The 21,894-nt window shown below is 44.0% G+C and overlaps 1 protein-coding gene across 2 annotated transcripts; it reads left to right on the top strand.

The window, feature by feature from the left end:
- Positions 1-17,213: 17,213 nt before the first annotated feature.
- Positions 17,214-21,493, top strand: LOC121571679 (terminal nucleotidyltransferase 5C-like). Of its 2 annotated transcripts, none has more exons than XM_041883283.2 (2): positions 17,214-17,282; positions 18,610-21,493. In XM_041883283.2, the coding sequence occupies exon 2, from the start codon at positions 18,632-18,634 to the stop codon at positions 19,811-19,813; it is 1,182 nt and encodes a 393-aa protein (XP_041739217.1). In that variant the 5' UTR covers positions 17,214-17,282; positions 18,610-18,631; the 3' UTR covers positions 19,814-21,493. The 2 variants fall into 2 exon arrangements, with proteins under 2 accessions (XP_041739217.1, XP_041739216.1); XM_041883282.2 differs by lacking the exon at positions 17,214-17,282 and adding an exon at positions 17,360-17,574.
- Positions 21,494-21,894: the final 401 nt, after the last annotated feature.

Here is a 21,894-nt window from a genome sequence, read left to right as displayed (position 1 = left end):
CTTCAAAGTCCAACCTCTCTGCTCTTCACTTGGCTTGGCCCAGTCGAGAGTCCTACTCCACTGATCCCAGGTCCTTCCTCTCTCCTCTTCACGCTGCTTGGTCCAGTTTTGGTGGGTTCTTCTGTCACGATCGTCTACCAAAGATGAGGACCAAGGCGCAGCGTTGCAGGCAAACATACTCTTTTATTGAGCGAAACGCGATCAAAACAACAAAGACGGTAACGTGACAGTACACGGTCAAACACAACCAACTTGAAACAAGAACCCACAAAAAACAAAGGAAAAACCGACAGTTTAAATATGGCTCCCAATCAGAGACAACCAGCAAACAGCTGACACTCGTTGCCTCTGATTGGGAGTCACTCAGGCCAACATAGAAATAGGGAACATAGATCTACACCCCCTGGCTCAACCTAACAGTGTCCCCAGAGCCAGGGCGTGACAATATGTATCAAGTAAAAGCCTTGGGTGGCGGGTTGACACAATTCCAAGTCTGGGAGGTTAAAACCACCCTCAGACTTAGGGAGATATAAAATGTCACTTTTTATTTTGTGAGTTTCATTTGCCCATATAAAGTCTGTTATGGCAGAGTATACTTTTTTAAAGAATGTCTTCAGTGGGGTAATTGGTATTACCAAGAACTTTGGGAGCCATGCCATTCTAAAGAGGTTTATTCTACCTGTAATATTTATGGGAAGATAGTTCCATTTAAATAGATCTGCGTTCATATTGTTGAGTAATGGGATAAAGTTATCTTTATATGTTTGTTGTCACTTATTAAGCATCTATTAAGCAAGTATTTGATATTTTTTTGTGGTCCACTTAAAGGATTGCTGTAGATCATGAGTTATTATTTGTATTTTTCCTATTGCCATTATTGCATTTTTTTCCATATAAATGTTATATATTTTAGAGTATTCTGAAAATATTTTTTGTGTAGGGTAGCGTTGAGTTTTCAATATTGGTCAGGAATATCAGGAGATCATCTGCAAATAAGTTTAGTTTATATTCATGTTTACCGATACTGACAACTGTTACGTTTGGGTCCTGTCTAATTATTTCTGCAAGTGGTTCAATTGCCATTGCAAACAGGAGGGGGGAGAGAGGACATCCCTGTCTTGTTCCCCTTTCTAAAGCAATTTCATCAGATAATGTATTATTTGTGTATGTTTTTACTTCAGGATATGTATGGAATATTTGTTTTACATTTATTATTACAGCTGGAAAGTTGAAGGCGTCCAAAATTTTGAATTGAAAAGGCCATTCAAGGCGGTCAAAAGCCTTTTCGGCAACTACAGTGTCATGACTTGCCCTCATGGGCTGAGGATCAAAGATGCCGGATAGGCAAAGGTTTGAACAACCCCTCTCCTGGGGGCCAGTTTTATGACCGGTCGTCAATTCCTTGCAGAAACGTTCTCTTCCGTGCTATGCAGTATTAGGAGAGGGAATTTCCCTGTGGAACAAAGGAAGTCTTCCCGCCAAGACTCCAACATCCAAAAGTGAATAATGAAACAATATTTCTACTTCAAAGAATGTGGGAAATGGTCAGTGGGGACTTAAACAACAATCATGTCAAATTCGTTACTATGTTATGATGTCATTAAAGACGGTGGAACAACATAACTGTATCTCCGGGGGTGTACACTTCCCAGTTATGAGGCATCTAATTGTTGTATAAAACGAATGATTAAGTATAATAATACTTTTGTGAAGATAACAATGTGATTTTAGCATTCTAGATGAGATGATTGTTTTCCATATTGACTTGTTCTCAGTAAGTGGCCACGCCCAGATGAGCACAAACATGATGAAACGCCCCCTTTTCTACTTTTGTATAAAACCCCTCGTGACGAAATTCACATTAGACCAGCCGAAGTACAGCGCAAGCTGAGTATGGCAAAATGGTTTAAAACTACAACTCCATTACCAAAGGGAGACCAAGCAGACTACAGTATAAGCCGGATGTTGCAAATGGTTGAATTTCTACCAGACCAGGAAGTGTGAAGCTGAAGCTACACGGCTTAAAATGGTTAGACCAGAAAGACCAGAAAACGTGAGAGTGGCGACTGCATGTTTGAAATGGTGAGAAACTCTGAAACTCTCAACCTCTACACGAGGTGAAGAAGAAGACAATGCACTAGACCTTATCATCTCAGTCTGCAGCTGGCATGTATAGTCATCTAGAGAACTTTCACTAAAGACACGATTTGGGAAGGACAATCCCTCTCAGACAACCGTTGGTACATCTGACGTATCTATTCTAACAGATCATCTCTACGAACTACAGGGTACGCTGAAGTATCCATTCTAACCACCACTACGACCAGAAACTCTACCAAGCAAGCAAGTTTATTTATATAGCACAATTCATACATCGAAGCAATTCAATGTGCTTTACAAAGATGTTTATCAAAAATAATGAAAACATCATAAAAAAAAAATAATAATAATAATAACAACAACCTGGATTTAAAAATGGATACGTTTGGGGCACATCTAAGATCTTCTGGTAGTTTATTCCAGTTGTGTACAGCATAAGTGCTAAACGCAGCTTCTCCATGTTTAGTTTGGGCTCTGGGCTCTACTAGCTGACCTGTGTTCATGGATCTAAGAGCCCTGCTCGGTTTATATTCTTCAAACATATCAGACATGTACTCGGGTCCTAAACCATTCAAAGATTTATAAACTAAAAGCACCACTTTGAAATCAATTCTGTAACGGACTGGAAGCCAATGTAAAGATTTAAGAACCGGAGTGATGTGCTCCGTTCTCTTGGTCCTGGTTAACATTCTAGCAGCTGCATTCTGAATGAGCTGCAGCTGTTTTACAGTCTTTTTCGGGAGTCCTGTTAAGAGGCCATTACAGTAGTCAACCCTACTAGAGATAAAAGCATGGATGAGCTTCTCTTGATCTATTTGGGACACCAAGCCTTTGATTCTGGCTATATTTTTTAGATGATAGAATGCTGTTTTGGTGACCGCTTTGATATGACTGTTAAATGTGAGGTCTGAGTCTATCAGAACACCAAGATTACGCACTTGATCGCTGGTTTTAAGGACCCGAGAATCCAGCTCTTTACTAATACTTATTTTTGTTGCCAAACACAATAATCTCAGTTTTTATCTTGGTTTAATTGTAGACAATTTTGGTTCATCCAGGTATTTATGTGCTCTATACAGTGACACAGAGAGTCTATTGAGCTGTTGTCATACGGTTCGAGAGCCATGTATATTTGAGTATCAACAACATAGCTGTGGTAGTTAATGTTGTTGTTCTGTAACATTTGGCCCAGAGGTAGCATATAGAGATGAAACAGAATCGGTCCGAGAGCTGATCCCTATGGAACTCTGCATGTCATAGCCACCCTATCAGATTCAGTTGTTTATTTTCTTCAGTAGCATAGAAAAATCATTTTTCAGGATCTCAGAGCCAGTTTTCCTTTGTAGAATGTCAAAAGACCCAGTGTGGATAATAATCTGCATGTTGCTTGGATGTGTAGAGAGAATAACTGGCAACATTTCTGTTAGATCTCTGACCGATGTGTCAGCCATGGTTAGATTTTCAGTCTTTGCCATTCTGATATGCTTGGTTATGTCATCCCCAATCAATGTAGTATCTGGCATATCAAACGTGGAGTTAGCAAAGTTTCTTCTTTCCCTCATCCTATCAGTGGTTTTAGGGCTATTTCTTGGATTTTGATTAGCCCTAATGCTAGTGTTGTGATTAGCTTCCCTATTTACACACATTTCGTTCCGAGTCAGTGGTTCGTACCTGTTTTGCAGTGTAAATTCAGGTGGTGGATTGAGGGTTGGTGCTCTCTTATTTGATTTCTTGCTGGATTTGCCTCTGCGGCGCACAACATCAGACCAAGTCCAAGGAGTTGATGCCTTCGGTCTTGCCCCGGTGCTATGCCAGTAAGATGTGTCATTGGGAAAGGCTGGTTTGAAAGCCTCTGCGGTTAATCCAGTGGTATTAGCACATGTCCAGGGGAGAGTGTCAGCCAGGTCCGTGACAAAGTGGTCAAAATTTGAAGTAATCCCTTGTATACCAATCTGTGTCTGTCCTTTAGCATTTGGTAGCTCGACCCCTAGAGTAGCTGCTACAGCAGGGTTCTTCAATTCCGGTCCTGGAGGGCCGAAACACCTCTGTTTTTCATCCTCTCCTTCTAATCAGGGGCTAATTCAGGCCTGGGACACCAGGTGAGTGCAATTAACTACCAGGTAGAAATAAAAAACAGAAGTGTTTCGGCCCTCCAGGACCGGAATTGAAGAACCCTGTGCTACAGAGTCAATGAATTGTTCACTCTCACGTATTTCAAGCTGTGTTATCGTCTCATTCAGCCTTTCGCTCTGAAATTGTTCTGATCTGTTCACCAGTTTTGACTGCGTTCTATCAAGTATAGGGAAATCTTTAGAGCTCTCTAGCCTTAGGTTAGCTTGTTTTGCTATATTAGCCTTAGCATTTGTTGATTCACCTACCGGACAAGACCCACAGTCCGACCGGAGGAGCGCTCTGGTGACTAAATCTTCTAAGCGGTTGATCCGTTCCTCCAACAGCTGTCTTAGCTCCTCCATCACAACGTGTAGTTGAGGTGTTATATTTGAGGTTTTACAGTAGGGCTGTAGAAAACGCGAAGGAAAAAACTTCTGAAATTCCGTCAATTCCGTCCTACACAGCTGCTTCCTGTTTCAAAGCATTGCTGTGCTCATAGCTATGTGCTCATAACTAATTTCAAACAGTTAAGTCTTTACAAAGAGCATAATTTAATTGAGAAAAGTGAATAGTACAGCAAAATAAAATGGGTGTTGAATGTCAGCTTTATCAAAAGGACATATTACTAAAAACATTAAAATACATCTTCTTACAAGCAATGACAGAGCGGCATGGACTAAGATACAGTAGAATATTATAGAATAGAATGCAGTATATACATATGAGATGAGTAGTGCAAGATATGTAAACATTATTAAAGTGACTGTAAACATTATTAAAGTGACTAGTGTTCCATTTCTTAAAGTGGCCAGTGATTTCAATAGGCAGCAGCAGCCTCTAGTGATGGCTATTTAACAGTCTGATGGCCTTGAGATAGAAGCAGTTTTTTATTCCCTCGGTCCCAGCTTTGATACACCTGTACTGACCTCACCTTCTGGATGATAGCGGGGTGAACAGGCAGTGGCTCGGGTGGTTGATGTCCTTGATGATCTTTTTGGCCTTCCTGTGACATCGGGTGCTGTATGTGTCTTGGAGGGCGGGTAGTTTTCCCCCGATAATGCGTTCGGCAGACCGCACCACCCTCTGGAGAGCCCTGCGGTTGCGGGCGGTGCAGTTGCCATACCAGGTGGTGATACAGTCTAACAGGATGCTCTCAATTGTGCATCTGTAAAAGTTTGTGAGGGTTTTAGGTGCCAAGCCAAATTTCTTCAGCCTCCTGAGGTTGAAGAGGCTCTGTTGCGCCTTCTTCACCACACTGTCAGCGTGAGTGGACCATTTCAGTTTGTCAGTGATGTGTGCGCCAAGAAACTTTAAGCTTTCCACCTTCTTGACTGCGGTCCCGTCGATGTGGATAGGGGGGTGCACCCTCTGCTGTTTCCTGAAGTCCACGATCATCTCCTTTGTTTTGTTGACGTTGAGTGAGAGGTTATTTTCCTGGAACCACACTCCCAGAGCCCTCACCTCCTCCCTGTAGGCGGTCTCGTCATTGTTGGTAATCAAGCCTACTACTGTTGTGTTGTCTGCAAACTTGATGATTGAGTTGGAGGCATGCTTGGCCACGCAGTCATGGGTGAACAGGGAGTACAGGAGGGGGCTGAGCACGCACCCTTGTGGGGCCCCAGTGTTGAGGATCAGCGATGTGTAGATGTTGTTTCCAACCGTCACCACCTGGGGGCGGCCCGTCAGGAAGTCCAGGACCCAGTTGCACAGGGTGGGGTTCAGACCCAGGGCTTCGAGCTTAATGATGAGCTTGGAGGGTACTATGGTGTTGAATGCTGAACTATAGTCAATGAACAGCATTCTTACATAGGTATTCCTCATGTCCAGATGGGATAGGGCAGTGTGCAGTGTGATGGCGATTGCATCGTCTGTGGATCTATTAGGGCAGTAAGCAAATTGAAGTGGGTCTAGGGTGACAGGTAAGGTAGAGGTGATATGATCCTTGACTAGCCTCTCAAAGCACTTCATGATGACAGAGGTGAGTGCTGCAGGGCGATTGTCATTTAGTTCAGTTACCTTTGCTTTCTTGGGTACAGGAAAAATGGTGGCCATCTTGAAGCATGTGGGAACAGCAGACTGGGAAAGGGAGAGATTGAATATGTCCATAAACACACCAGCCAGCTGGTCTGTGCATGCCATGAGGACGTGGCTAGGGATGCCGTCTGGGCCGGCAACCTTGCAGGGGTTAACATGCTTAAATGTCTTAATCACTCAGCCACGGAGAAGGAGAGGCCACAGTCCTTGGTAGTGGGCCTCGTCAGTGGCACTGTGTTATCCTCAAAGCGGGCGAAGAAGGTGTTTAGCTTGTCTGGAAGCGAGACGTCGGTTTCGGCGACGTGGCTGGTTTTCCTTTTGTAGTCCGTGATTGTCTGTAGGCCCTGCCACATACGTCTCGTGTCTGAGCCGTCAAATTGCGACTCCACTTTGTGTCTATGCTGATGTTTTGCCAGTTTAATTGCCTTGCGGAGTGAGTAGCTACACTGTTTGTATTCTGCCATATTCCCAGTCACCTTGCCATGGTTGAATGCGGTGGTTCGCGCTTTCAGATTGGCACGAATGCTGCCATCTATCCACAGTTTCTGGTTAGGGTAGGTTTTAATAGTCACAGTGGGCACAACATCACCTATACACTTCCTGATAAACTCAGTTACCGTTTCAGTGTATTCGTCAAAATTATTTTCGGAAGCTACCCGGAACATATCTCAGTCCGCGTGATCAAAACAATCTTGAAGCATGGATTCAGAATGGTCAGACCAGCGTTGAATAGTCCTTAGCACGGGTATTTCCTGTTTGAGTTTCTGCCTATAGGAAGGGAGGAGCAAAATGGAGTCATGGTCAGATTTGCCGAAAGGAGGGCGGGGGAGTGTCACGCCCTGACTTATGGGACTCTAGTATGTTGAGTCAGGGTGTGGAGTTCTACAGTGGGGAGAACAAGTATTTGATACACTGCCGATTTTGCAGGTTTTCCTACTTACAAAGCATGTAGAGGTCTGTAATTTTTATCATAGGTACACTTCAACTGTGAGAGACGGAATCTAAAACAAAAATCTAGAAAATCACATTGTATGATTTTTAAGTAATTCATTTGCATTTTATTGCATGACATAAGTATTTGATCACCTACCAACCAGTAAGAATTCCGGCTCTCACAGTCCTGTTAGTTTTTCTTTAAGAAGCCCTCCTGTTCTCCACTCATTACCTGTATTAACTGCACCTGTTTGAACTCGTTACCTGTATAAAAGACACCTGTCCACACACTCAATCAAACAGACTCCAACCTCTCCACAATGGCCAAGACCAGAGAGCTGTGTAAGGACATCCATGATAAAATTGTAGACCCGCACAAGGCTGGGATGGGCTACAGGACAATAGGCAAGCAGCTTGGTGAGAAGGCAACAACTGTTGGCGCAATTATTAGAAAATGGAAGAAGTTCAAGATGACGGTCAATCACCCTCGGTCTGGGGCTCCATGCAAGATCTCACCTCGTGGGGCATCAATGATCATGAGGAAGGTGAGGGATCAGCCCAGAACTACACGGCAGGACCTGGTCAATGACCTGAAGAGAGCTGGGACCACAGTCTCAAAGAAAACCATTAGTAACACACCACGCCATCATGGATTAAAATCTTGCAGCGCACGCAAGGTCTCCCTGCTCAAGCCAGCGCATGTCCAGGCCCGTCTGAAGTTTGCCAATGACCATCTGGATGATCCAGAGGAGGAATGGGAGAATGTGTGTGCTGGGCTATGAGGGAAAATGGTGTATTCTTATTTATCAGGATGTCTACCCATCTGCTGTTACTATAGTAGGTAGCAGCATAGGCCTCTTCAACCCAGTTTCTCTTTAAATATTACATTTAGCCTTTTTTGAAATGTAACTCTTGCATGAAAACCACATCTGCTGACAATCTCTTTAAATGTTCAAGAACCTTATGCTTTCGTTTGCCATCATGGAGCCCGTGCACATTCCATGTAATAAGTTGGATTTTGTTGGTCTTTACTTTTTAGAATCAAAGTTAACCTTGTCTGTTCCGTCTATCATTGAAGAACCAGATAAAACATTTTAGCAGACATGTCATATGAGGACGTGTCACGCCCTGGCCTTGAGAGCCCGGTTTTCTTTAGTTGGTTTGGTCAGGGTGTGAATTTCTATGTGTAAGATCTAGATATTTTAGATCTATGTTGGCCGGGTGTTGTTCCCAATCAGAGGCAGCTGTCGATCGTTGTCTCTGATTGGGGATCATACTTAGGCAGCCATGTTGCGTACCTATGTTGTGGGATCTTGTTTCTGTGTATTTGGCTTGTTTGATGTTAGCCTTTAGAACTTCACGTTACGTTGCTTTTGTTGTTTTGTTCAGTGTTTATTCAATAAACGAACATGTACGCATACCACGCTGCACCTTGGTCCAATCCTGTACTCAGCGTTCGTGACAGGACGGTGGACATTCCATGGGATGGGAGAGTCATAGTATTGTTCATTTATTTTTTTACGATCACACTGACTATCACCTGTTTCACTCAATGCAATGCCCCCAGCTTGGTCAGAGGATGGAGTATAGTGCTACTCTGTTGCAATACCACTGAATGAAAACATACTATTGTGCTGTATCAGGGATGGGCAACTCCAGGCCTTGGGGACCTGATTGGTGTCACACTTTCGCCCCAGACCCAGCTAACACACCTGACTCCAATAATCACCTGTGCTTGCTAGGGATGGGGAAAAAGTGTGACACCAGTCTGGCCCCCGAGGACTGGAGTTGCTCATCCCTGTGCTATATGATGGACAACTACCAAGCTGATTTGTCAATATCAAATCATGATCTGCATGGGTCACGTAGAGTATCAAAAGTTCAGTAACGATTTGCTCTCCTGCTGCGCTGACACTGTATAGACATGTTTACAATTAATATTATTCATGCTTAGTAATGTCTTCCATCCATAACATGTGGGCTGTCTAAAACATGTTGTATTAGTGTCTGAGAGATATTTGGGAAACACTGATGTATTGGGCTTGTAGTTCCTGCTGTGTTTATGTTATTAGTCATCCTTGTGTTTTATCTGGCCTCAGTCTCCTACAAAAACGTCTGTGTATGTTAGGAGAGAGGGGATCCAAGATTTATGAGGGAAGGAGAGCAGCAGGGAGAGAGGGATAGAGTGAGGAAATGGGGTAGAAAGGGACAGGGATAATATGGATGGGAGATGGAGGCAAAGGGTATATGGGCAGGGAGAAAGAACGGGAATGGATAAAGATCAAGAGAGAGGATAGAGAATCTTCCTCTCATGTGGAAAAACTGACCCTCTCTCTCTTAAACAGCTTGGTGAGGTTACTGGAAAACGTGAGGTTGAATATGAGATAATGCACAAGGTCTGGTAATACACAGACCACGTCCCCATAAAGTTGGTAACACTCAAACGGAGTCCCCATAAGGCGAAAGTTTATGGGACCATGCTTCCTTTGTGATTATCATTTAGAAAGTGTCAACCTTTGCTCTCCCAAATGAAGGGTCGGGAATGGGGACTGATCCCTTTTGGGTTGTGGCTTAATTTAAGTTAAAACAGGTTTTGACTAGGTCAGAGTCTGATTTTGTTTACCTCATGGGTCAGAAAAATAACTTATAAATATTTACATGAGTCCCTCCCAATGCAAGGGGGATTGGAAACCACTGTCATCGCAGACAAATTAACATTGAGGCTCGCGTTAGACAAGGTGACTTTTGACACCAGTGACAACAAGAGGATCATTCCAGTAAGAGACAACACTCTCCCCCAATCGGACGCAACACTTTGAAGTCAGCCCCTCCAAAACAGACCAATGCACCTCTTTCAACTCAGACTCTTCACTTTCATTCAACACCCCATTAAGTTCAGTTCAGGGGGAAGCCTTGTAGCCTACACTCAGCTCAGCCCTGCAATTGCACAGCACTGTAAGTATGTTTACCCCTGGATTACCTCATGGCTCTGTAACCTCAGCCTCTGCACTTTCTTAACTTGGCTCCGTCTTCATGGAGAGCGACAGACACATTTATTTTCAGCTATGCTCTATTAAACAGTAATTGCTGAGCAAGGAAAGGGTCTATAGCAGTCAGAAGGCACTGCAGCGGAGCCTGATGAACATGTTGTCTCTGACCTAGTCAAGGTGAAATGTCACAGAGGGATCCCACTACAGAATGTCCTATACTGTATGTACCATTAGAAAAACACGAGAGTATAATTATTAACACATAGAATTAGTTAATTCTAGAATCCAGATCAACTAATTTTAAATACAGCACTTCCTCTCAGGTTGAGCTTTATTTGAAAGCACTTTGTCTCAATGCACTGTATTTAGAGAAGATGAAAGCGAAACATCCTGCCCTCTTCAACTCAGACCCGTTCTGAATCCCTAGCCCCTAACACCCTGGCTTTAGATCTGAAACGCAGCCCAGGGCTTTCTCCATTATGCAGATTGGAGTCCTCAGGAAGAGGCTCCCTGCGTCACGCCTGTGTGTCTGTGGGAGGATCCTCTCCAGAGGGCTACCTGAAGATGTTTTTTTTTTTACTGCGACTGAGAATCAATAAGACCTGGGGGCTGCTGATGATGTCAGAGGAAGTGCTAGGTTATCAATGTGACACTGCATGAGTCACGCTGCAGAGAGAGGCAAGATTTGCACGGACGTCGGCGAACGTACTGGAGTGTTTAATGTGTTAATGGCAGCTGTGTGTGTGTGTGCGTGCGCGTGCGTGTGCATGTGTGTGTCGACGTGTTTAACTATACTTGTGGGGACTAGAAGTCCCCACAAGAATAGTAAACAAACAAAAAGTTTACCAACTGGAAACATTTTGTTAGTCCCCACAAGGTCAAATGCTATTTCTAGGAGGTTTAGTGTTAAGGTTAGAATTAGGTTTAGGGTTAGGAGCTAGGGCTAGGTTTAGGGTTAAGGTTTTTGGGTTAAGGTTAGGGCTAGGTTTAGGGTTAGGGGTTAGGGAAAATAATATTTTGAATGGGACTGAATTGTGTGTCCCCACAAGGTTAGTTGTACAAGACTGTGTATGTGTGTGTCTGTTATGTCTCTGTGTGTGTCTGTGTCTGTGTCTGTGTATACCTACTGGTTTGATTCCCACCATAATAAAGAGTGTGTGTACTGTGCAGAAGAGCGTTTGTGTGGGTTTAATTGCTGCTGTGCGTGTCTGTCCATGTGTGTGCGTGCGTGCGTGCGTGTGTTTAATGTGTTAATGGCCCCTGCCTACCCATCCGTGGCATGGACAGTGAGTCACATCCCCTTGGCACAGGGCCCAACAGCAGCAGGTGGCACTGCTTCTACCTCTCAACACTGTTTCTAGCTCTCAACACTGTTTTTACCTCTCAACACTGTTTCTACCTCTCAACACTGTTTCTACCTCTCAACACTGCTTCTACCTCTCAACACTGTTTCTACCTCTCAACACTGTTTTTACCTCTCAACACTGTTTCTACCTCTCAACACTGTTTCTACCTCTCAACACTGTTTTTACCTCTCAACACTGTTTCTACCTCTCAACACTGCTTCTACCTCTCAACACTGTTTCTACCTCTCAACACTGTTTTTACCTCTCAACACTGTTTCTACCTCTCAACACTGTTTTTACCTCTCAACACTGTTTCTACCTCTCAGCACTGTTTCTACCTCTCAACACTGTTTCTACCTCTCAACACTGCTTCTACCTCTCAACACTGTTTCTACCTCTCAACACTGTTTCTACCTCTCAACACTGTTTTTACCTCTCAACACTGTTTCTACCTCTCAGCACTGTTTCTACCTCTCAACACTGTTTTTACCTCTCAACACTGTTTCTACCTCTCAGCACTGTTTCTATCTCTCAACACTGCTTCTACCTCTCAGCACTGTTTCTACCTCTCAACACTGCTTCTACCTCTCAACACTGTTTCTACCTCTCAACACTGTTTCTACCTCTCAACACTGTTTCTACCTCTCAACACTTTGTTTCACCTCTCAACACTGTTTCTACCTCTCAACACTGCTTCTACCTCTCAACACTGTTTCTACCTCTCACAACTGTTTCTACCTCAACACTGTTTCTACCTCTCAACACTGTTTCTACCTCTCAACACTGTTTCTACCTCTCAACACTTTGTTTCACCTCTCAACACTGTTTCTACCTCTCAACACTGTTTCTACCTCTCAACACTGCTTCTACCTCTCAACACTGTTTCTACCTCTCACAACTGTTTCTACCTCAACACTGTTTCTACCTCTCAACACTGTTTCTACCTCAACACTGTTTCTACCTCTCAACATTGTTTCTACCTCTCAGCACTGTTTCTACCTCTCAACACTGTTTCTACCTCTCAACAGTGTTTCTACCTCAACACTGTTTCTACCTTTCGACACTGTTTTTACCTCAACACTGTTTCTACCTCTCAACACTGTTTCTACCTCTCCACACCGTGAGCTCCACAGGATGAACAGCACCCCTCGGCAAAACACACACATACACACTTACTCCACCTGCCACACACACACACTTCTCTTGCCCCACACACACCTCTTGCTATACACACAATCCTCTTGTCACACACTCCTGCTACATACACTCCTCATGCCATACACACACATTCATCCTGCTACACACACTCCTGCGCTGCTTCTGTGTGTAGGTGTATGTGTGTGTGTGTGTGTGTGTGTTTGTTTGTGTGTTTGTGTGTGTGTGTATGTTTGTGTGTTTGTGTGTGTGTGTGTGTGCTGCTACACAATGTGAAAATTCTGCTTCAGAGACACTACACTTTAAGAAACCACTTAGCACTGCCAGCACCTGCACAGACAAATGCAGAGAGAGTGTGTGGATGTAGGCCTACTGTATGGTAGAATGAATTTTCACATTGGGTAACAATTCAAATCAAAAGGTAAGAAGATAAGAAAGAAAAACGGAGGAATAGACAGTAGGATATCTTATTAGTCACTTTGTGTAACCACTTTTTCCAGTAACAAAGAGAAAAATGCGTCAGTGGGTGTGCAACCCATGCATTATTGAAATGTACTGTAGTCATATCATAGACATGTAACGATAGTGTAAATCTATTTTTGTATTTTCTCAGTTGAGTCTTTTCCTTAGTCTTTCCCTCAGTTGAGTCTTTTCCTTAAATGTTTTTGTTCAGCTCATGTGCCACGTTTGACTGTGTTTGACTGTGTGTAATAGCTCTCTTCTGTTCTGTTCTGTCGTGAGTCACTCCTACAGTCAGTCAGATCTGAGTATAATATGCAGTGTGGCTGTGAGCCCTTGGCTGTCATCTTCAGCACATAATCGCCTCATTCGCTTTCTTTGGAAGTTTCTCTCAGTTGTAACATTAACGCTTTGGCAAAATGTACTCAATGTTTGTCTATTCTCTCTTCTCTCTCTCTTCCTCTATCTCTCTCTTTCTCTCTATCGCTATATTTTTATATAGAGATTCCCATTCCCTCTGTCTCCCCTGAAACTCCTTGTGAGAGAGAGGAAGAGAGAGCGAGAGAGAGAGAGAGAGAGAGAGAGAGAGAGAGAGAGAGAGAGAGAGAGAGAGAGAGAGAGAGAGAGAGCTAGAGAGAGCTAGAGAGAGAGAGAGAGAGAGAGAGAGAGAGAGAGAGAGAGAGAGAGAGAGAGAGAGAGAGAGAGAGAGAGAGAGAGAAAGAGAAAGAGAGAGAGAGAAACAGGAATTCCCCTGGTTTCACATCTCATGGCCCATCAGTTCTCCTTCTGACTGTTGGCTGTGAGTCTGCTGATTCACCAGATGAGGGGGACTGTTCTGCTCCATTGACTAATGTTCTACTATGTTTCCCACCCTCGAGGGTAACCCCTGCAGCAGCCCACTTTCATCAACCACACACACACACACACACACACACACACACACACACACAACTGCAAACCAAGATCAGATTATTTGTTTCCTTTCTTTGAATTTCCCCTCCCCTGTCACACATCATGATATATCAAAATGAAAAGTTCTATGGAAAGTGCATCATGAGAGGAGTATGTTAAGTTGGAAGCTCCCCTGAAGCAGGCTCCAACATAGAGCTTTTCTCAGAGGTCTTTCTATTGACCTAGAAGGGCCAATGGCTAACCAGCTGCAGCTTGAGGTCACGTTTCCTGCAAAACACAACAGGCTGTTCTTTGTGGCTAAAAGTTGAACCTGCCCTCTTCCATGAAAAATGAAAGGATGCAGCTGTTATTTTTTATATATATGCTGTGTTCAAAATACAGATTGTACAGATTTTTGTAGTTTGTCTCAGTTATGAAACATTCTGTTTGAGTTGTGAAAGATATCTGCGTGTGTTTGGTGGCTAGGCTTACAGCATTGGGGGGTAGATTATACAGAAGATCAAGCAATCTTTGAAAGCCCAAACAGTGCATTCGGAAAGTATTCAGACCCCTTGACTTTTTCAACATTTTGTTGCGTTACAGACTTATTCTAAAATTGATTCAATCGTTTCTTTTTCTCCTCATCAAGCTACACACAATACCCCATAATGACAAAGCAAAAACTGTTTTTTACAAATTTTTACAAATGTATAAAAAATTTAAAACTGAAATATCACATTTACATAAGTATTCAGACCCTTTACTCAGTACTTTGTTGAAGCACCTTTGGCAGTGATTACAGCCTAGAGTCTTCTTGGGTATGACGCTACAAGCTTGGCAAACCTGTATTTGGGGAGTTTCTCCCATATTTTTCTGCAGATCCTCTCAAGCTCTGTCAAGTTGGATGGGGAGCGTCGCTGCACAACAATTTTCAGGTCTCTCCAGAGATGTTCGATCGGGTTCAAGTCCGGGCTCTGGCTGGGCCACTCAATGACATTCGGAGACTTGTCCCGAACCCACTCCTGCGTTGTCTTGGCTGTGTGCTTAGGGTCGTTGTCCTGTTGGAAGGTGAACCTTCGCCCCCAGTCTGAGGTCCTAAACGCTCTGGAGCAGGTTTTCATCAAGGTTCTCTCTGTACTTGGCTCCGTTAATCTTTCCCACAATCATGACTAGTCTCCCAGTCCCTGCCGCTGAAAAACATCCCCACAGCATGATGCTGCAACCACCATGCTTCACCGTAGGGATGGTGCCAGGTTTCCTCCAGACGTGAAACTTGGCATTCAGGCCAAAGAGTTCAATCTTGGTTTAATCAGACCAGAGAATCTTGCTTCTCATGGTCTGAGAGACCTTTAGGTGCCTTTTGGCAAACTCCAAGCGGGCTGTCATGTGCCTTTTACTGAGGATTTGCTTCCATCTGGCCACTCTACCATAAAGGCATGATTGGTTTTCCCATCTGCACAGAGGAACTTTGGTGCTCTGTCAGAGTGACCATCGGGTTCTTGGTCACCTCCCTGACCAAGGCCCTTCTCCCCTGATTGCTCAGTTTGGCTGGGCGGCCAGCTCTAGGAAGAGCTTTGGTGGTTCCAAACTTCTTGGGCACTTTCAATGCTGCAGACAATTTTTGGTACGCTTCCCCAGATCTGTGCCTCAACACAATCCTGTCTCGGAACTCTACGGACAATTCCTTCGACCTCATGGCTTGGTTTTTTTTGCTCTGACATACACTGTCAGCAGTGGGACCTTATATAGACAGGTGTGTGCCTTTCCAAATCATGTCCAATCAATTGAATTTACCACAGGTGGACTCCATTCAACTTGTAGAAACATCTTAAGGATGATCAATGGAAACAGGATGCACCTGAGCTCAATTTTGAGTCTCATAGAAAAGGGTCTGAATACTTATGTAAATAAGGTATTTCTGTTTATTTTGAATAAATTTGCAAACATTTCTGAAAACCTGTTTTCGCTTTGTCATTATGGGGTATTGTGTGTAGATTGATGATGAGGATATAAAAAAAGAAGAGGACAAAGCATGCCCCCATTCTCATCGACGGGCACTACAGAGGGTAGTGTGTACAGCCCAGTACATCACTGGGGCCAAGCTTCCTGCCATCCAGGACCTCTACACCAGGCGGTGTCAGAGAGAGGCCCTACCGATTGTCATAGACTCCAGCCACCCTAGTCATAGACTGTTTTCTCTGCTACCGCACGGCAAGCGGTACCGGAGCACCAAGTCTAGGTCCAGAAGGCTTCTTAACAGCTTCTACCCCCAAGCCATAAGACTCCTGAACAGCTAATCAAATGGCTACCCGGACTATTTGCATTGTTTTTTATTTGATTTGAGGAGCTCAGCGGAGCTGAGTACTATCATCTCAAATGTTCTACTGCTTGAGCTCCTGTACCTCTTATAGAATATTGCAATTTAGCTCCAAAGTATTGTGGAGCTCCTGCGTCGGCACCCAAAATGAGTATGGGCGGAACCTATTTCAGTCCAAGTCAAGCACTGCATAGGACATATTCATTTTGCATAGGGCGTCATGAACCTACACAACTCATCATGTGTAACAATAATCTAAAGTAAGTATAGACATAAAGTATACACATGCATAAAGTAGGCTAAGTATACACATACAAATCCATTGCATGCTTTTTTTTATGTTCTCAAAATGACTCTAAAATTAACTTGAAGTTTCAGGCACGACTTGATTGTAGCTGAATAATATCTACTGTAGCATGTGTTCATCTATGAATGCATAAAGGAATTGTCTGCATGTTATGAATGCCTGGGTGGCAAATGTGTCATTTATTTCCAGGTCTTTTTCCCCCTTTCTATGGAGATTTGTTCCTTTAATAAAAAAAATTAAAAAACAGACCACTTTTCAAATAGATTACCAAAGCAACAAGGTTTGAGAGTTTTCAACAATTGCAAATCCATGCCCTGGTAATCATTTCCGTAAATAACATAACAGTTAAAAACGGAAGAACTGGGTTGTGTTTAGGAAATTAGATTGCAGCATAAGTATCAAATCTCTGTTAAATTTGGTAAATGTGTAAAGTTTGTTTGTCAACCTGAAACCAAATCATCCAGCGACCGCGTTCTAATGAAGGCATCAGACGCTTCTGGGAACCTGGCAACACAAAAACCTTTCTAGCCAATCAAGGGCTTCGCTCAGCGCATTAATATAATCAAATAGAAAGACTAGCTAGTTGTTTTAAAATTCCAAGGCTGCCAATGTTGTAGAAGTAAGAAGTTCGATTATAGGTAAATATTTTGTATTCACATTTGTATTGACTCATCTGAATCTAGCTACGTTTGTGTGAGTAGGGAACGTGTTTTAAAGTGCTTGTCTGGGTGCGAGGTGGAGGGTTGTTCAGCCAGTTGCTCTTCGGCATATAAGAAGAAGGCGTTTCTTTTAGTACTAGATGCGTACTTACAGGCACTGACATTTTATAGTGAGTCTCACGAGTGGATTTATGGAAGTGTCCGCACGTTTCCTCAGCTAATATCTTCTAATTGTGCAATTTGAATGCCTTGAGAGGATACCTTCATAACCGTATGTATAATTTTCATATCAGCTCATTCTGTGTGCACTTCTGACTATAACCTTGGTCATCTAGCTAGTTGATGCGATTTACCAAACGGTTTGATTTGCCTGTTTGTGGGATGTAAACTTTAGCTAGGCTCGCCAGCAGGTCACTTCTTACCTGTTTTTTAAAATAATTTTTTGAAGTTGGTTTAGGTATCAATTTTACCTACGCTGTAGTTTCCTATCTTGTGTAACCCTTTTGCGTCGTTTGCTGTGGCCATCTAACAAATTGGTGAAGTGCTTTTTTAGAAACGGTTACTGTACTTGCACGAGGTTGTTCTGTCGACTTCCACATTCAACCAGTTTCACGGGCGCGTGGAATTAGCCAGTCAGTCAAATTTTTGCGAAGTTAGCTAGGCGGACTAAATTGAATTTTTGACGTTATTCATGCCTGCGTTATTTTCCCAAATGTAAATACTTCGCAGATGTATTACTAAAAATCATATTCCCCCTTTTAAATGAAATGTAAGTAGTTAGGTAGCTAGTTACAATCTTAACATTTTGAAGTATTGTTTGATGATTGGAAATCTTAATTTATTTAGAGCACGATGTTTGTGACGTCCAAATGATTGCTCTCGAGCACCTTTTATTTACCTCTGCTGCTTAGTTCTCGATTGAAAACATATTGTCTCACTCTGTTCTAGAAGTTCAGGAGGCATCCCTTTCCATTGTTTTGTAGAATAGCTGTTAAAACAATATTTTTCATGTCTCGTGGTCGTTCTACGTTTTGAATACTGATGTTTGTCATGAATGGCCGTAATTAGGGCGCACCATCTGTTTGGTTTGAAGTTAACTTAATTATTTCCATTATAACAGTTAGACCGATACATCATAGTAGCTAGTGCCCAAGTGATCACAAAGGCTTGAATTACAGTGCATTCTGTTTTGGCATCTCCTTCCAGACAAAAATACATGTTCTGTGTGGTCAGAAACGACAGTTTTTGGTACTCATAAACTAATTGTGCTTTTATTTTATTTTTTTATTCTCCTTTTCTGTCCTAGTTAATTTAAAGACACGTAGAAGATGGCTAACAAGGCAGAGTCCACTATGTGCACTACCACAAGTGAGAGTGTGTCCCACAGTGTGCTGAGCTGGGACCAGGTGAGCCGTCTCAATGAGGTCCTGACAGAAGTGGTGCCGGTCCACGGTCGAGGGAACTTCCCCACTCTGGAGGTGCGGCTGAAGGACATTGTGCAGATGGTGCGCACCCGTCTGGAGCTAAGGGGAATTAAAGTGAAAGACGTCCGTCTGAACGGCTCTACAGCCAGCCATGTGCTGGTGCAGGACATTGGCTGGAGCTACAAGGACCTGGACATCATCTTCAGGGTGGACCTGCCCCGGGAGTCGGGGTTCCAGTTGGTCAAAGACGTGGTGCTGGGCACTCTGCTGGACTTCCTCCCTGAGGGGGTGAACAAGGAGAAGATCACCCCCATGACCCTGAAGGAGGCCTATGTTCAGAAGCTGGTCAAGGTGTATACAGAGCAGGACCGCTGGAGCCTCATCTCCCTCTCCAACAACAACGGACGCAACGTGGAGCTCAAGTTTGTGGACTCTATCCGCCGGCAGTTTGAGTTCAGCGTGGACTCGTTCCAGATTGTGCTGGACTCACTGCTCTCCTTTTACGACTTCTCGCCGGAGAACCCTATGTCTAGCCACTTCCACCCCACCGTGGTGGGCGAGAGCGTGTACGGGGACTTTGACGCGTCTCTGGACCACCTCATGAACAAACTGATCGCCACCAAGCGGCCGGAGGAGATCCGCGGCGGCGGCCTGCTCAAGTACTGCAACCTGCTGGTGAGAGACTTCCGGCCCACCTCTGAGGAGGAGTTCAAGGGCCTGGAGCGTTATATGTGCTCCCGCTTCTTCATCGACTTCCCCGACATTGGCGAGCAGCAACGCAAGCTGGAGGCTTACCTGCAGAGCCACTTTGTGGGTGAGGAGAAGAGCAAGTACGACTACCTCATGATCCTGCGGCGCGTGGTCAACGAGAGCACGGTGTGCCTCATGGGCCACGAGAGACGGCAGACCCTCAACCTCATCTCGCTGACTGCCTTCAGGGTGCTGGCTGAGCAGAACGCCATTCCAGACGCCTCCAGCGTCACCTGCTACTACCAGCCGGCGCCCTACGTCCGAGACCACAACTTCAGCAACTACTACGTGGCCTCGTGTAACCAGAATATTCCAACATGGCTGCCATGTAACTGAGAGACCCATATAACACAAGAAGACTGCTGCTTTGAGAAAGAAGTGGAAAAAAAAAAAAAAAGTGAGATGCACCAGATAAAATAAATTGGGCCATAACTGGCATTTCGCTCTGTAGTCATGAAGGATATATTTAAATAGGCAAGTGTTTAGTTTAGTTTTTGGTCTCCCTTCTCATTCCGTATCCACAGAGGTGCCAAGATCATTGGATCCAAAGTGATATTTTTTTAAGTGTTATTTTGATATATTTTTTGCCTTTTCTCAGATTGTAATGTTTTTGTTTATTTCCCCTAATGAGAAAATTAGTTTAGAATTAACGTCCTGATTTCAAGAATGAGTTCTACTTGGTGCCCCCCCCCCCCCTTATGCTAAGTGTATTTGGTCCATCTTCAAAGAAAGGGAAACAAATATTTAGAAGTTTGTTTGGGTTTTTGCTTCTGTGTGTATTGAAGATGTGAAAAAAGATGATAAAAAAAAATGGTGTAGTAAAAAATAGTATCAAAATATATTTAACAAAAGAGATGTGAAGCACAAGGTGTCAAAGGTAATCCTGAGATGACGTCAATGTTTAGTTCACTGATGAGCAGTATGGGTTTGCTCATCAGTGTTTGGAATTTTCTATTTGTGAGATGACTGTCCCCATCTCCTTTTAGAAGGCATCCAAGGTAAAAGGGAGGCAGAGGAATGGCTCATTTTTGTTTTAAATCAAAGGTGTAAAAAAGGAAAGGTAATCTATGACAGAATATCACTAGCACAGTGCTGCCGGAGTGCCTGTGCTGTGTAGACTTTATTTTCCACTGTGAATGTTGGTAACAGCCTCCCTCCTACATCTGTTCAGCCAATACAGGATTTGAGTGTATACTATGCAGGGTGCATCTCCATAGTGTCTCAATAGTGTAAAGTGGCTTCCTCTCCTTAGTGTCCTCTCCTCCATGCAACAGGTCAAATAGAAATGTAGACGGCCTATCCAAACCTTTCACCTGTTTGTGGTAATGCTTGAAAGGCGTCTAGGAGAGGAAGCCATGAATGAGTATTGAGAAGCACACCATACAGTAACTGTTTGGCCCTTTATTTGCCCACCGATCTGAGCTAATCTTTTCTTTTAAACCTCTTCCAAACTGTTGGTGCAGCAGTGACCTCTCAGATGTCAGAGTTTACGGTCCACATGGTGGAATCTGTACTGTAAGCTCATTCTGAGAAAAGGACAGGGCCTTCATCTCGCTCTTTCTGGAGTCTAGTCTGAGAAGCAGGGAGAGACTGTCCCTTTCCTTAAAAGGAGCCCCACTTGGCGGGGCCCTGGAACCCCTTTCAGGCCTTCCTTTGCAGGCAGCAGCCTGAAATGGGATCCCAGTCTGGTGGAGGCCAGCCAATAGCTGTAATGGCAGCCAATAATTAAAGTGAGGAGGGCGTGTAAGGAAGAGGGTGGCGGGGTTGTGCCAGTGTGTGACGGCCACCTTATGTGTGAGGGCTGACTCACTTCCCTCTCCACCACCCCCTAAGGGTTTGATGGGGGCAGGCGTGAACCCTTTTCTGGTCATGGGAGGCCAGGGGAGCACTGCTGCCTGCCTGGCACATTCAACAAAATGTAAGTGTCTGGAATTCCGTTCCCATTTTGGACCTCACGCTTCTTGATTTACATGGCAGAAGTTGTACTCTGATCTACGACAGGCATCCAAGTCCCCCCCCACCAAACTTTAAACCCCATTTAGAAATTGCACCCCCTCCATCTCCCGTTCTACTGACCTGACTATTTTAATTTCCAGTCCAGTGAGCCAACTGTTCTCCTTAAGTATTTCTGTCCAACCAAACCCAGGGAATTTTAATTTTGGACCTAGAAGGCAACACGGCTCTCACTGATGGATGAGCAGCAGTGACTCAACCGTTTGCCCCCCTCCCACCCTGGGTTGGCTCTCCAACACAGAAATGCTAAATTGCTCTTGAACTCCTCCTTGTGTAAGTGCCTGCTCCCTGTCCCCCCACTGCTTACACTCCCTAGCTGGCAGATGCTGCTCTTTCAACTTGTGCAAACTAATGTGCACATCCAGATAAGAGCTAGGATGTGGTTATCTGCCCTGTTCACAGGC

This window comes from Coregonus clupeaformis, chromosome 29, assembly GCF_020615455.1.
Source record: "Coregonus clupeaformis isolate EN_2021a chromosome 29, ASM2061545v1, whole genome shotgun sequence".
In the NCBI taxonomy this organism is placed as follows: Eukaryota; Metazoa; Chordata; class Actinopteri; order Salmoniformes; family Salmonidae; genus Coregonus; species Coregonus clupeaformis.
The sequence above is the reverse complement of the archived record's forward strand: the minus strand, read 5'-3'. Positions and strand labels throughout refer to the sequence as shown.

Coding starts and splice junctions, on each gene's coding strand:
- LOC121571679 (XM_041883283.2), top strand. CDS start 18,632: ATGGCTAACAAGGCAGAGTCCACTATGTGCACTACCACAAGTGAGAGT.